This window comes from Acomys minous (genome assembly GCF_964271855.1).
Source record: "Acomys minous genome assembly, chromosome: 11".
NCBI lineage: Eukaryota > Metazoa > Chordata > Mammalia > Rodentia > Muridae > Acomys > Acomys minous.
The window spans coordinates 99579490-99596196 of NC_140492.1; the positions used below are offsets into that span (position 1 = coordinate 99579490).

At 39.4% G+C, this 16707-nt stretch overlaps 1 protein-coding gene across 5 annotated transcripts in view; it reads right to left on the bottom strand.

Moving 5' to 3' along the window:
- ANKRD31 (ankyrin repeat domain 31) overlaps positions 1-16707 on the bottom strand; it is a 174088-nt gene that overhangs the window by 55999 nt on the left and 101382 nt on the right. For all 5 annotated transcript variants that reach the window (XM_084802696.1, XM_084802698.1, XM_084802697.1 and 2 more), the window contains 4 exons: positions 10193-10337; positions 4152-4204; positions 2059-3511; positions 1161-1331 (listed from right to left, as the gene is read on the bottom strand). In XM_084802696.1, coding sequence (XP_084658822.1) covers positions 1161-1331; positions 2059-3511; positions 4152-4204; positions 10193-10337 — 1822 coding nt within the window. The remainder of the gene's footprint in view (positions 1-1160; positions 1332-2058; positions 3512-4151; positions 4205-10192; positions 10338-16707) is intronic.

Sequence of the window (16707 nt, forward strand, 5' to 3'; positions counted from 1 at the left end):
AAGTTGCTTGCAGGTTGGTGGAATGACATGCATACACAAAGTTCTACATAAATATGATGAAGTGCTACTAAGGAAGTATGCTAGTTTGTTGGGTCAGCTCTAACAACTTACACATTATAAGGTATAATTTCTTCTGCTACCTGAAATCTAGAATTAAGGTGGCAGCATGGATATATACTGGATACTCTAGGGGTTTTCCTTGCCTCTTCCAGTTCCTGGTGGCTGTTGGCACTCTTTGGCTTTGCCAGCTTTAGGCTACATGAACTCCTTTACTCATCTTCTCTGTGTCTCAAATTCCCTCCATCTTTCTCTTATAAAAAAACTTTTCATTAGATTTAGGGCTCATCTAAGGAACTCAGAATGGTTCCACCTCAAAGACCTTAATTTGATTATTTATGTAAATATTCCTTTTCTTTTTTCTTTCTTTTTTTTTTTAAAATATTCCTTTTCTAAAGAGGGTAAAACTGTTCAATCATTTGTCAGAGAGGTGTTATGCATAAGCTCCAGAGACTAAGAAGTACACTTATTAGTGAAAGACCCTCATTCAATCCACTGTAGGAAGTATAACATAAAGTCTTCAATTTACATAAAAGAGGGAAAATACAAGAAGGCACACACAGAAAATGCCTTGTCCAGCACCTTTCCTATCTCATAACAACATATAAATTGACTTTTCAGTGCTTAATATTTAACTTGAGGTGCCCAGGTTGTTGTTCATTACAAGATTAGCTTTCAGAACCACTAAAGGAGTGTTGGTTTGCCACACAAATATAGACAGTTGATTAATGTGACAAAAATTATGCCCATGCTTCTTTAATATTCCTTAAGTTAAAAAAGCTAAATGATGTGCCTTAAGAGTCTGAGACATTACACAATGCTAGTCCTTCCACTGAATATTTTTGACGTCTGTACTGTTTATCTGCTCTAATGTAACAACAGAAAGCCACAGCCAGCAATATGGCGAACATAAATCTGTAGCCTGCCGGACATTCTCAAGCGGACCTTCAACAACAAGAGCTGAGATAATCTCACAGCTAAAGGACTGTGCTCCAGCATAAAAAGCAAACAAATGCCCACCAGTTCAATTAAACATTTAGGAATTCTTTAAAGTAGATAGTGAGGCTTAACTACAAAATTCTGACATAAACATGTATACAAACCTTGGCTGGAGGGAGCTTTCAAGGCACTTTTTCTTTTTCTGAAATTCTGGTCTTTTCTGTGTTCTTGTGTATCACAAGGCATGTGAGTTTCAGAGTTCATGTTTTCCTTTTTCTCCTTACAATAGTTTACAGTTCTTTCAGCTCTACTGGTGTTAATAGTTACCTCCTCATCTGAAACACAACCATTTATATTATTATTCTTATAGTCCCCCTTACTGGCTATGTGACCAGAAAACGAGGCTCCTGTTCTTCCAGAGTTTCTGTTTCAGTGAGAACTACTTTTTAGGAGCCCAGAAAACATTTTTACAAAGCAAACTAAGTATTGTTGGCTGCAGTGCTAATGGAAACACAAGAACAGCTGCAATCAGTAGAGCTACCAATTTTCTGCTATGAAAATGATGTGAGGATTTGAATACTAAATTAGTGCCATATTTTAAAGATATAAAACTGGTAGACATACTGTCCATTAGCTGTCACTGGTATCAGTTTAGCAACCTTCTTTGATAATAACAGTTTGGCTTTCAAAGTAAATGCTAGGGATGTCTGGCTAGCTCAGAAAAATAGAGCAAATCCAGCTCTTAATTGCATATCCAACACAAATGCCTTACTGAACTCATCAGTGTCCCAAACCATGACCCCCATGAAGGCCTTATGCTTCTCATCAGGGCCAAAAGGTTAAGCAGAATTCAGTTGTAAATCTCTACAGGAGATCTATAAGAGATGTACAGCTGGACATGGTGTGATCCCAGCACTCAGGAGACAGAGGCAGGCAGATCTCTGTGAGTTTGAGGTCAGCCTGGTTTACAAAGTAAGTCCAGGACAGCCAAGGCCACACAGAGAAACCCTGCCTCAAAAAACAAAACAAAACAAAAAAGTACAAATTCAGAAACATTCATACCTGATTTGTAAGCAATTTCCTTCTCCTTTCCTTGATTAAGTTGTGAGGAATTAGCCAATTCTTTTTTCACATTGTCAGGGGAGTGTAAATCTGAATGATTCCGTATCCCTGGAAGGTCTTGCCTTCTTTTTCCAGCTTTAGCTGTCTCTGGTACCTGAGGAGGAGCACCTGCGGGTGAGGGGCTAGTTGAAGAAGCTGGGTTTTGGCCTTCCGCAGTACGCTCCCTCTCTGGGTCTTGCTTCTCCACATCATGTGTGTCATCAGCTGCATTTACTAAAGGAGTTGGGACTCTGTGGGCACTATCCTGGGATGCGTGAAGCTGCTCCACTCCAACAGTCAGCCGGGAAACTGTCTGTGCTGACGGCAGTCTTGTATGAGGCATAGAACTTTGCTTAGTACGAAAATATGAGTGGTCAAAAGAAATTCCATATAGACACTTCTCATAAATTAGAATATTCTCTTCAGAAATTAATGTATTGTTTAAATCACAAGAGTTAACAGCTTCTTCTTGTGGGTATGTAGTTAGGCTACCTACTTTTAGCTCATCTTCTTGTGAAAAACACTTTTCAGAAGGTAGCAACTGTTGAGAATGCACTTCTGTATTTGTCAGGCTTTCTTCCTTATGACAGTGGCCGATGCCCTCATTGTCAGAGGTGTGGCAGTCATTATCACTGTCAGCACAGAATCCCTTTATGAAGGAGAGGAAAGAGTCCTCCCATTTGTTATTGCTCTTGCCCTTTTCATCTGAACGGTTGTCTTCAGGGGACTCGTCTGGGCTGTTGCACAGCTCTTGCTTAGTGGGAGCCTGTGGATCTGCAGTTACATGTGGCCATTTTATCTCTTTATACGGTGAAAGCTCAGAGAAGGAAGCAGCTTTAGCTTTATCAATGGACTCTAATTCCAAGAACTGCATCTCTTGAGTACCTGGTAAACCCAGGATGTGGGTGTTGGACTCTGTGAAAGGCAAAGCAGCCTCATGGCTATCTAACCCATTCTCCAAGCTTGGTAGGGTTGGGGTAGAAAGTTTACCCGATTCTTCTGGAAGGTCATCAAGAGTCTGGACAGTATGCTGGTGCTGAGGAACTGATGTGTTCATTCCCCTGAGAGAAGAAAGAGCTATTCCCTGACTTAAACTGCAGTCTTTATCATCTTCTTGCATCCTTTCAGGTTGTCTATTTCTTCGTCCTTTATTCTTAGTTCTGCTCTTTTTCCTATTGTGGAGATTATTCCCTCTGAGTCCTGTAGAGTTTGTTTGGTTAATAGTTGATTTCCTAGGTTTGGACTTGCCAAATTTTGTGGTTTGGGAATTTTTCTGGCAATATTCATGTACATACTCCTTATTTATAAGTAAATTGTTGCTTCTTTTATTGATTTCTACATGTCCTGGTTCCTGTCTATTAAATTTTTCACCACAATTAAATTCAGTGTAATTATTAGAACTTAGTTTTGGTTTCTATAAAAAAACAAACAAACAAAAACTATGGTTAGCTTTAATTTCAGCAGCAGATCTATAGATCTACTGTAAAGGGAGTGTTACAAGAGTATTTTCAAGACACTCTCCTTCAAAGTGTCACATAGCAAGGACTAGAACTAAGGATGTCTCTTCCTTTGCCATCTATAAGAAATATAGGTAGGGAAGTGGAAGACAGGATTTAAAAACTTAAAGACAAATGACTGCTAAACTGGTTTCTTTGGACACCTGAACGTGGGATGCTGAGATTAAGACAAGAACATTACTTCTTACTGGATATGCCACTAACACCAGGTGAAAAGTTGCCTCCTGTAATGTGAAAATTGTTGGACTGACAACTGTAAATTATACTTAAATCAGAAAAATTTTGATAAATTCCAGACCCCATAAGAATGACAGAAAGAAAATGGCTTACAAAGTATTCCCCTACCATGCTACACTTACTAAATACTTCTCAGCCTGAGAGGCTGGGCCTCCTGCTATCTCAGGCAAATAGTCCATTATCTTAAACCAAAGGTGAAGTCACTAACCTGACTATACTTTACCAGTCTTTCTTTCACTCTGGCAACCTTTAAAAATAACCAGTAGGCACAGATCTACAGAAATGTTCATTACTAAATACCTTGAACTGGAATACATCTTCTAAATATGTTGGGTCAGTGCTCTTCCTTTGAGCTGCAGACAAAAAGAGAAAAATAAAAGGACAGCTTCTGGTAGTTAGACTCTAGACTTCTAAAACCTGAAAGTATTTCGCCATGAAAAAAAACTAGAGGGTGGGCCAACAAAATGGGCCAGCAGGTTTGTACTTAGGCATGATGGCTTGAATTCAATCCCCGGATCCCAGAGATGGCAGAAGACGACTACCCAGAGTTGTCCTCTGCCTTCCACATATCCACCTGGCATGTTCACACCTGTACTCACATACATGAATACACATGCACACTCAAAATAAATTAAAAATTAAAGCTAGAGGGAATTAATATTAAAGTTGGCATTTATAACATGACTATATGGTTTCTATGTTTATTACAAGCTAAGTATTACTTTGAGCGATAATATTTCTACTGGAAAAGTAAACAGCTCCAACAAAATAACTAATAATAAAGATGGGCACTGAGCATCATGGGCTGGCAAGATGGCTCAGTGGGTAAAGGCACTTGCTGCTCAGCTTGATAGGCTGAGTTCCATCCCTGGGACTCACAAGGTAGAAGGAGAGAACTGACCTCTACAAACTATCCTCTGGTCTCCACACAAGCCATAGTGTACACACACATCCATGCATATGTGCACTTGTGTGCTCTTGCATACACACACATGCAAATATACACACAAATAAATAATGTAATTAATCTAATAAAAATTTAATAGGTGATAATCATTTCCCAATATGTGTGTATAATACGGCCCTAGCATGAATGCTGCATTCTCTTCAAAGGAAAGCATGCACAGAAAAGATCACCAACATCATGAATACATAGAGGGAACAAAAAGGTGCACACACATATGTAAAACCAAGCTTATTAATTAAAGGGTTGTAATTTAGCATATCTCTCCATGCCTCCTTAAAATATTGAATGTATAATTATAACTATACACATATGCAGTTAACTATAAAAGATAAAATCTTAGAATGGTTTCTATTTGCACACAGAAAAATTCAATGAATATCTGATAGGAATAAATGAACATTTTAGAAGGGATACTTAAAAATATAAATCTCCTTGAATATTAGTAGGAAACAAAATATCTTAACAAGGACATAATTAAATATGAGGAATTTATTTCTTAGAAATGACTTTTTCTACTACAACAAATTATAATGCATATAGTCAAGCCTCTATCACCCACCCACCCCATTCAAGTGAGGAAAGTTGTCCACAATGTCCTGTCAACACCACACTCCAGAGCTCCACTGTTGCTTCTCTTGTTTGTGTACTGGGTGACCCTTGCCAAGTTTCTTAATGACTCTGCCTCAGAGAAATGCCCATAAATGAAAACCAACAGCCGGGCATGGTGGTGTATGCCTTTAATCCAAGAACTCAGGAGGCAGAGGCAGAGGCAGGTGGATTCCTGTGAGTTCAAGGCCAGCTTGGTCTACAAAATGAGTCCAGGATAGCCAAGGCTACACAGAGAAACCGTGTCTCAAAAAACAAAAACAAAAACAAAAACAAAAAACAAAACAACAACAAAACAAAAAACAACAACAAAAATAAAAGAAAACTAACAACAACTACAGAGTTACAAAGATTAAATAGTAAAAATCCATGTAAAGAAAATATTCCATTATTACTACTGTTGCTGTTAATAGGTTTTAAGAACATAAAGGACACTATGCTCTCTCCTAACATTGTATTTTTTAAAAAGATTTATTTATTTATAACTTGTACAACATTTGGGCTGCATGTTAGCCAGCAGGCCAGAAAATGGCACCAGATCTCATCATAGATGGCTGTGAGCCACAATGTGGTTGCTGAAAATTGAACTCTGGACCTTTGGAAGAACAGCCAGTGCTCTTAATCTCTGAGCCAGCTTTCCAGCTCCTAACTTTGGTTCTTAGGTCAAAAGACAGAAATACTATTTTCTATAACTACCCAGACAGGTAAGCATGGCTCCTAAGAGACTCTGAAGGAATAAAGGAGACTATTTCCTCCCAGCTCTAAGACCCATTCTCTAGTAGGCCAACTGACTGTGCAGACATATTCTCTGACATGGGGCGTCTAGGCTGCTGCTAAGTTTGGAAACATTCCTTCCGCCCTTCTGAGCTCCCATCACTGTATGCTCAGGTTTTTACTGACAGTACTCCAAACCTCACACAAACATTCCCACAGATATTTGGGTTGATGAGTAGATATTAAAAGTCTAATCTGCAAGGCAGTGGTAGCAGACACCTTTAACTTCAGCACTCAGGAGGCAGAGATAGGCGAATCTCTGTGAAACTGAGGCCAGGTTGGTCTACACAGTAAGTTTCAGGTTAGCAAGGGCTAATAGTAAGACCCTATCCAAAAAAAAAAAAAAAAAAAAGCAAAGGCAAATTGGGCAATTGCAGGAAACAGGGGAATGTCAATTACCCAAAATTGTCCAATGTCATAAAATCTGTAAGAATGAGTTTTACTCATTGAAGTAGATGTATATCCTAGAATAGAAATCAGAAAATATATTTCATATTGAGAATATTCTTAATTCTTCATTTCCATAATTTTAAAAAACAACATTCTTCAGGGATGGGCTATATCTTAGGGGAAAATAAATAAAAACAAAAATAAAACAAATCCCTCTTCATTTACAATTTAAAGATAAATGTTATATGTATGTATGTATGTATGTATGTATGTATGTATGTATGTATAAAACGAAAACCACACTATTTTGGAAAAAAGGGTGCTAATTAACGACAGAATTCAAGTGTTCACACTTAGTCAAACCACCTACTGAAGCACAATAAATTATTAAATTCTCTCACAAAGAAAGAATGAAAGCCAAGTCCCAAGAAGAAGGATTAGGAACTCCTTTACATGAGGGAAATTTCCTGTATGGGATTAGGTTAGAGAAGCAGGGATTAGGGTGGCGTGGGTATTAGTGAACAGAGCTTCAGGATTTAGAGAAAGAATTCTAGAGAAAACACTTCACAGGAAGGGAAAAAAATCTCTTTTATTACAAAATAAAGAAGTCAAGCAATTAAGCACATCATCAAAGCAAATTTTATACTTTATAAACTTTTGTCTCTAGCTGGATATTTTATTTGCAGTTTTAATGTGCCTCAAAATATAACTATGACTGGTATGTGCACCCATGCCCAGCCTAGCTATGACTGCTTTAATGATCTCCTTCAGTATGTTTTTATGCACCCGGCATCAACAGTTGTTGTCTCTTCTAATGTGATTTGGTTCTGAAGAACTTCACTTGCTGCTCTGTGGCCTTCAGTAGTCAGTGAAAACAGCCCAGGCCCTGTGTCTACAGCCCCAGCTACTGAGGAGGCTCAGATTAGATGACGGCTTCACCTCAGGGGCTCAAGATTGGCCTAAGCAATACAGTAAGACAACATTTTTAAAAATTCAGTGATGTTCTCTCTTTATAAAAATAGAGCATTTTGGTCTAGATTTCAGTCCTAGTCAATACCATTTAAATAATTACAAGTAAAAGACATAAAATGGGGCCGGGCGTGGTAGCACATGCCTTTAATCCCAGCACTTGAGAGGCAGAGGCAGGCGGATATCTGTGAGTTCAAGGCCAGCCTGGTCTACAAAGGGAGTCCAGGATAGCCAAGGCTAACACAAGAGAGACCTGTCCCCTCCCAGAAAACAAAACAAAACAAACAAACAAACAAAAACACCACCACCAACACCACCAACAACAAAAAACAAAACCCAAAAAACCCCAAAAGACATAAAATGAGTGGCTAGAACACAAAAAATGGGAAAAACAATAAAATTTATCTATAAAGGAAATGACCAACAGTCAGAATGCTATATAGCCTCTTGTTTTCAGCAAATGCAGTCAGCATTAATTGTTGGAACTGTCTTATAATAAGTATACTTCCAATGTTATGTGAAACAACTTATATCAAGATAAGAGCTTTCCCAGCAGAGTCACCAGAAGGCTTGTGACAACAATCACCGTCCATGATGTTTCTATACCATGTTCTGAGGAAGCCTGGGCACTGCATTCTGATGTCGTCTTATGGGATATAATCATTTCTTTATCACATTCTTCACTGTAATTGTTTGCTACCGTTTGTTTTACATTCATTTTGTATTATTAGGTGTTACTTTAATTGGTACCTAATGTATAGTAAGCCATGAATGATAGAAGAAGAGGAAAAAGAGGAAAAAGAGAGAAGAAAAAAAGGAAGGAGAGAGGAGAGAGGAAGGAATAGAGGGAGGAAGTGAATTTCTGCAGAAAACTGACAAATTCTTTCAGTGTGATGGTGGTGAGCAGCGTTTCAGCTGCCAACGTCTGTCTGACTGGCAGGAATCTGAAGTGAGGCTACAGATTCGTGCTGCCTAGAGCCCTAGAGCTGCCTTTATTTCTGATCTTTCCCAAGGCCTGGATCCTCGCTTTTCTTTCACTCTTGAGCTGGTCTGGCAAAAGTAACTGTCTGCCACAAAAGAAAAAAAAAACAAACGAATGGATAAATGAATAAATAAATGAAACAAAGCATAGAGATAGATAGGAGAGTTGGTTGAGAAAATTCGGTGTTCATGCATATCTCCTGACTGGAAAATATAGTTTTTGTTTCAGGCACACATTCAAAAAGTATTTGCTGTATGGCTACTATGCATAAGGCCAATTCTGTACTCATAAAAAGATAAAGCAAAGGTCTTTTTCCTTCATGGAGCTTAGATTCTCTACAAAGGCAACACCAATGAAGCAGTAAGTGAGCAGCCTCCTGTGCCCGCATATTATGTGCTGTGGAGGAGGGATCTGGAAAGCAATGGAAGCAGGGCTAGACTCAACACAGTGATGCCAAAAGTGTGCCCAGAATGTTTTTGAAACTGTCTTCAAAATACAGAAACAAAATCTTCTCTCCTTGAGTGTGGGTGAACTTAGTGACGCACTATTTTATATATTGTTCGCAAACAGAACATAGCAAAAGTGATGACATAAGATGAGGTTATGAAAGGATGGAACACCAACTCCTTTGAGCCAAGGAATGTTATAATGCTACAAAAAAATAATCAAACAGATGCCTTAAAGAGAGTATAAAAATATATCATGAGGCAGGCAGTGATGGCACAGGCCTTTAATCCCATCACTCAGGAGGCAGAGGCAGGTAGATCTCTTTGAGTTAAAGGCCAGCTCTACAGAGCAAGTTCTAAGCCATCCAGGGGTACAAAGAGAAACCTTGTCTTGAAAACAAAATAAAACCAAAAAAGCCAACCACCATACAATCAAACAAACATAAGAAAAAATACCATATATTTGAAGTATTTTAAAATAATTTTATTAATAATCACAGATGAAATTATTTTATAGCCTAACTTGACAATATAATAGATAGAAAATCAAACTATGGCCATAAGAGAGGCTTCTTAGGTAGTGAATAATTGGTGTGTGTTTGTGTGTATGCATGTAATACATGTATATTATATGTACACATGTATGTATATACATATACATGTGTATAATATACATATATACATATATATCCACATATATGTATTACAATCCACATTCACTGAAGTGGCTAGAACTAATTTATAATTTCTATCATATCAAAATATTATTGGGGAAAAAAGGCAGCAATTTGTAAAAATTTTTAAAATATTTCTTGCTTGTTTTTAATTTATCTTTGTTTTTTTGAGACAGTGTCTCTCTATATAACCCTTGCTGTCCTGGAACTCACTACATAGGCCACACACTGGCCTCAAACTCAGAGCTCTGCCTACTCCTGCCTCCTAGGTATTAGGATCAAAGATGTGCACCACCACACCTGGCCTGCAAAAGGGTTAACTTTTAGCAATGGAGGAAAAGCAGGATCTTTCTTTTCTTTTAGGGTCCTTTTCAATATTACACCTGCAAACAAACAGTGAGTTTTATACAAGACTGAAACAAAGACATCATTGAATGTACTTTCTCAAAACTTATAGGAGCAACTAATTCAGTTTCCACAATTCTAAATTCAGTTTCTATAATTCTATCAATACAACAGTGGTTCAATCTTACCTGGTAGCTGACATTTTTTATATTCAGGGATGTATTTCATAAGGAGATTCTCCATAAATGAATCTCTGGCTTCATCCAAAGCACATGTTCCATGGTCACTTCTACATAAAGGATCAGCTCCATTCAGAAGAAGTAATTCTGCCACCTAGAAAAAGATTGTTCATAAAAGGAGCCCAGACAAAGGTATATTACTGTAATTGTGTGCTAGCACATAACTCTAAAACAACACCAAACTCTCACTTCGACAACACTGGGGTTATCTATGAAGTCTTTGCCCAATAAGTATAATTAGTAATTGGCACTGAGTCATAATTTGTTTAAATAGAAACCCTTTCTCTTACAAAAGAACTAAAGAGAAACAAGAAAAGAGGAGACATGAGAAGAAAGGAAAGGGAAGAAGGGAAAGGGAGGATATGTTGTGAGAAGGCCACTTTCCCTTTGTCTTTCTCCACTAAGCCCACGACTTTGGTCTGATCATGAGACAGACGGCAGATAATGGTTGGACGCTTGGGGTCAGTAGGGAGTGCCAGCTAAAGAACAAAGGTTTTCCTTTAGTATTAAAAACTTATTAGCTGAGTGTGGTGGCGCACGCCTTTAATCTCAGCACTCAGGAAGTCAGAAGCAGTTGGATCTCTCTGAGTTCGAGGCCAGCCTGGTCTACGAAGCGAGTCTAGGACAGCCAAGGCTACATAGTAAAACCCTGACTTGAAAAATCCAAATAAATAAATAAATTAATATTGAAAAATGTACCATAGTGATGGTTACCAAATTCTGTGAATAGACCAAGTCCAGCTACACTTCTTTTTTTGTTTGTTTCTTTTTGGGACAAGGTTTCTCTGTGTAGCCCTGGTTATCCTAAACTGGCTTTGTAAACCAGGCTGGCTTCAAAGTCACAGAGATCTGCCTGCCTCTGCCTCCCTGAGTGCTGGAATTAAAGGCATGTGCCACCACATGCAGTTCCAGCTACACCTTTTATGAACAAACTTTATAGCATATCAATTATATGTCAATGAATATGATTTTAAAATGAGTCCTGGGCTAGAAAGATGGCTCAGTGGTTAAGAGCTCTGTGTGCTCTTCAAGAGGCCCTGAGTTCAAATCCCTGGCAACCACATGGTGGCTCACGACCATCTATGGTGTGATCTGATTCCCTTTTCGGGCATGCAGGTATACATACAGATAGAGCACTCAAAATTTTTAAATAATACATACATATATTTTTTTAAAAAATAAAATGAATCCTACTAGTTTTTCCCTCATAGATAACTTTCCTCAATATGTTACTTCAAAAGCTTTCAATAATGCAAAATGTTGAAACAAAAACACAATGGGAACCTGACATGTTGGCACAATTCCCAGCACCCAGGAGGCCAAGGCAGGTGAGTTTGAGGCCACCCTGGAATGCATAATGAGTTCCAGAACAACCAGGGCTCTGTAGAGACCCTGTCTCGAAAGCAGACAGACAGACAAACAAACAATGGATATTTATATATCCTTTATCTGATCAACAATTAACACTTCCCCCCATTTCATACATGTATACACATATCTGTATAAACATATTTAAGTATAAGTATAAACAGAAGTGAATAACTTCTTAAGTAAGTGGTTGTAAAGACAGTGACATTTCACCTCTAAATATTTCAGTGTGATCTCCAAGGACTCTCACATGACCATGATTATAGGGCCAACCATATATAACTAATATCATTCATCCAGTACCTAGTGCATATTCTTATTCTCCAAACTGCCCAAAAACATATGTTCCAATAGTGGCTCACATACTCTTTCCTCTTACTTTCCAATTGTCTTTAAGTACTTATTTTTTGCAATAATTATGCCATTTTTTCTTATAGATGTCCTGATAAGTTTATTACATCTTTCTGAAAACATTTATTTTTCTATATTTCCTTAAACTGGAAGTTAACTTAGACGGAGTGGCTTGAGATATGTGATCTACAGCTAATATTTTATATGTTTCATACTTTCATCTTTTGCTGTAATTAGTTAACATGAATTTAAGGTAGGCTACAGGAAGGATATGGGGATGTCTCTAGCTGGCAGCAGGGGACACAGAGACTGAGGAGGCCACCTTCTTAACAAAATCTTCAAACTGAAATTTATTATGCCTACAAGATGTGCAGAGATAAAGATGGAGCAGAGACTGAGGGAAATGTCCAAACAACAACTGGCCCATGAGACCTACCCCATAGAGGAGAGCCAACCACTGACACCAATTAAGTAAACTCTGCTATGTTTACAAACAGCAGCCTAGCTTAACCATTGTCTGATAGGCTCCCCCAGCAGCTGATCGAATCAGATGCTGGGAGACACAGCCAAGCATTAGGCGAGCTTGGGGAGTCCTGTGGAAGAGTAGGAGGGAGGAATAGGAGGAACCAGTGGGGACAAGAACGCTGCAAGAAGACCAACAGAGCCAACTAACCTAGACCCATGGAGGCTTAAAGAGAAGCAGCAACCAAAGAGCAGGCGTGGTCTGGACCTAGGCCCCTACTGTTAGGGTTCAGGAATAACTGCACACTGACCACACAAACACCAGACTTGGATTGATAGAAATGTATTGAACACTAATCAAAACTGACTGGTCAGGGACACAATCTGGGCTCGGGAGCCAGACTGTGACCCTGAGCCATTCTCAAAGTGAATTTTTAAAGTAAAAAACCACAAACAAGCAGGAAAAATCATTTCTATTCCAGGTTATGTTCATCTAAGCAAGAAGAATTAATTTTTGTCTTATGTTCATTGTATCTAGGTAGCTAGACAAAGCATTTTAAGTTGATTGGCTGGGATTTTAAGATAGAGGAGCTCTTGGGGGCTTTCTAGCTTTCCAGGAGAAAAGAACATAGCAGGGAGTTATGGTTTAACTCTAACAGAACATACATTTACCTTAACTCAAGCAGAACATGCATGTACCATCTATTGTTTTATCTAGGCAGCAAGTACTCAACTATTGATTTGTAAGTAAAGGATATTCTTTTCTCTAGCAGGCAGAGCCTTTGAACTTGAACTTCATTTCATCCTATGATCAAAATGGAGACTTAAAGGAAAACTGTCTTCTGTTATGCTAAAAGTGAAAGTAGGTGCTAACAAAGGAGCTACTGTTATCCTAAGAACTAAAGTAGGACTCAAAGGAGAGGCTATGGTTATACAAAAGGTTTAAGCAGGTTACCACACTAACGCAACCATGGGCAGTTTGATCCTCATGTGAGTCCCCTAGTAAGCTGAGCAAGTGCTGTCTATGACATGGACTCTGTTGTGTACTTGCAGTCACTTTGCCCTAACTGGACAGCCTTGCCTTATCTCAGAGGATGAGGAAGAACTCAGCCCTGATGCAACTTGATGTGTTGGGGTGGGTTGTGGGGGGGCTCTCCTTTCCTAGGACAGAGAGAGGGAGAGAGGGGGAAGAAGGTGGGAGGGAGGGACCAGGGGAAGAGGAGGAAGGGGTTATGGGGATGTAAAGTGGATATGTAAATTAAAATTAAATTTAAAGAAAATTCAATTAAAGAAAAACCAACAAGTCTTTTAACCTTAATTTACAAAGAAATAAGGGTCAACAGCACCAGTTTGAGTTGAAAACCCGTTTCTCTCTGTCCAGCCTACACAAAGACAGGATCTAACTATACTTGAAATAATGGCACAATGAGATGCACATGCACATGCTGTAAGTGATGATGACGACAGCAGTAACAGCACTGCTAACGGTTCTTAGACACAGAAACCACAGACACCAAACTGATCCAATATTACGGGCACTAGAAACTTTTCCTAACCCTACGCTTTTGCTAATATTTACTCATTATTACTACTGTCGTCATCTGGAGATTTTATTTCAAGAGGTCTGTTCTTAGACAGTCTTCGGCCCTCTGCCCCTCCCCCTTTCCCTCAATAGTCATGTCTGCCTTGGCAGTACATTTGAGCTTTCCATGCCCTTGACCATGGTCCAGATGTATTAACAAAAAGAATTGGCACATTATATCTAAGATAACACCATGCGATTCTCTGCCAGAAATGAGCATTTCAAGGCTACTCTGACTTTAACTCTAATGTAAATTATGGTCTTTGTGAGTTTTGTCTTCACAAACTGCATCCCTGAGCTTGGGTATCAAGAGACTTTTCAGAGCACAGGCCTGCCCTTGGTCTGGCCTACAATAAAAAACCAAACCAAACCAAAACAAAAAACCTTGAGCCTTTTAATTAGCTTAGTCAGTAAGTATCTCCTGTGGGTCATCACAGTCTATAAAATAAAGTAGTAAAAAACTTATAGCTCTGAAAGCGTAAATTCTGGCAGTTACAACAGAGGGCACATACTAACAGGGAAGGAGGTAGCACATGGAGGAGAAACATAAACCCTTTAAAGATGAATCAGCAATGTGCTGAGTCTTCTTTAAACTACTTTACAGTGGGGGTTTAATGATAGATATAAAAACGAAGCAACTGTAGACAAAATTAGTTTTACACATAAGCCAGTCACAGGAAGAAGCCAACGAATTTATATCTGGTTCTTCACATATCGTTCAGATAGAAACTGTCAAGGGTGGCAATTAAGCAAACTTTCCCTGAATAGTGTTATTGTATATTCAATAACTGCTGCTACCAAAAAAAATCCCCTCAAAATTTAGTGACTTAGGATAACACTAAGAACGCACACTCTCACAGTATGTGAATCAGGAATTTGAGAATGGCCTAGGTGGATAGTTTGTCCAACAGCCTTTCACGGAGTCAGGCTGCTGGCTAGACACAGTCATACAAAGTCCTGTCTGGGGCTGGAGCACCTTTTTCTTTTCTTTATTAATTTATTCATATTACATCTCAGTTGTTAGCCCGTCCCTTGTTTCCTCCCATTCTTCCCTTCCTCCCGCTTCCCCCCAACTCCCCTCCCCTATGTCTGTGACTGAGGGGGACCTCCTCCCCCTGTATATGTTCATAGGGTATCAAGTCTCTCCTTGGTGACCTATTATCCTTCCTCTGAGTGCCACCAGGCGTCTCCATCCAAGGGACCTGGTCAAATATGGGACACCAGAGTTTGTGTGAAAGTCAGATCTCCCTCTCCACTTAACGGTGGAGAATGTCCTGTCCATCGGCTAGTCTGGGTAGGGGTTCGAACTTTACTGCCTATATTTTCCTTGGCTGTTGCCATAGTTTGCGGAGGATCCCAGGGCCCAGACCCGTCTGTAATTTTTCAGGACCCACTGGATCCTTCTATTTCCTCATTCTCCCAGGCTTCTCACACCTAAAGTCTCAATAGGGTATCCTCCCCTCTGACCCACTTTCCTGGTAGGTACAGTTTTTCATGGGGACGTACACCTTGGACTAGTGTCTCAATATAAGTGAGTATATACCATTTAGCTCTTTTTGCTTCTGTGTGAACTCACTCATTATGATAATTTCTAGTTCAATCCATTTGTCCACAAATTTCGGAAATTCCTTGTTTTTAATAGCTAAGTAGTATTCCATAGTGTAGATGTACCACAGTTTCTTTATCCATTCTTCTACTGAGGGACACGTAGGTTGTTTCCATGTTCTGGCTATTATGAATAAGGCAGCTATGAACATGGTTGAGCATATGTCCCTGTTGTGTGGTAGTGCATCTTCTGGGTATATTCCAAGGAGTGGAATAGCTGGGTCTTGAGGAAGCCCTATTCCCATTTTTCTGAGAAAGTGCCAGATAGATTTCCAAAGTGGTTGTACTAGTTTGCATTCCCACCAGCAATGAAGGAGTGTTCCTCTTTCTCCACATCCTCGCCAGCATGTGGTGTCAGTTGAGTTATTGATCTTAGCCATTCTGATGGGTGTAAGATGGAATCTCAGTGTCGTTTTGATTTGCATTTCTCTGATGACTAAGGAGGTCGAGCATTTCTTTAAGTGTTTCTCAGCCATTTGATATTCCTCTGTTGAGAATTCTCTGTTTAGTTCTGAGCCCCATTTCTCTATTGGGTTATTTGGTTTGGAGCACCTTTTTCTAAAATGTCTGGGTAACCTGGCTGTAGGCAGAAGGAGTCATTGCCACATGGGCTGCTCCACACAGCTGCTTGGGTGTCTATAACCTTCTTTAGTCAGTAAGTCAGGACAAAGAATATGAAAACAGCTCCAGTATTTCTTTTTTTAATTTTATTTTACTAATTTATTCAGATTACAACTCAATTGTTATCCCCTCACTTGTATCCTCCTGTTCCTCCCTCCATCCTGCTTTCACCCCATTCCCCTCCCCTAGGTCTATAACTAAAGGGGACCTCCTCCCCCACTATATGGTCATAGGCTATCAAGTCTCATCTTGGTAGCCTGCTTATTCTTTTTTTGAATGCCACCAGGCCTCCCCACCAAGGAAAGGTGGTCAAATATGGGGCACCAGAGTTCATGTCAGGGTCAGTCCCCACTCTTCACATAACTATGGAGAATGTCCTGTCCATTGGCTAGATCAGAGTAGGGGTTCGATGTTTACTGGTTGTATTGTCCTTGGTTAGTGCAGTAGTTTGAGTAGACTGCCCTGGGTCCCGATC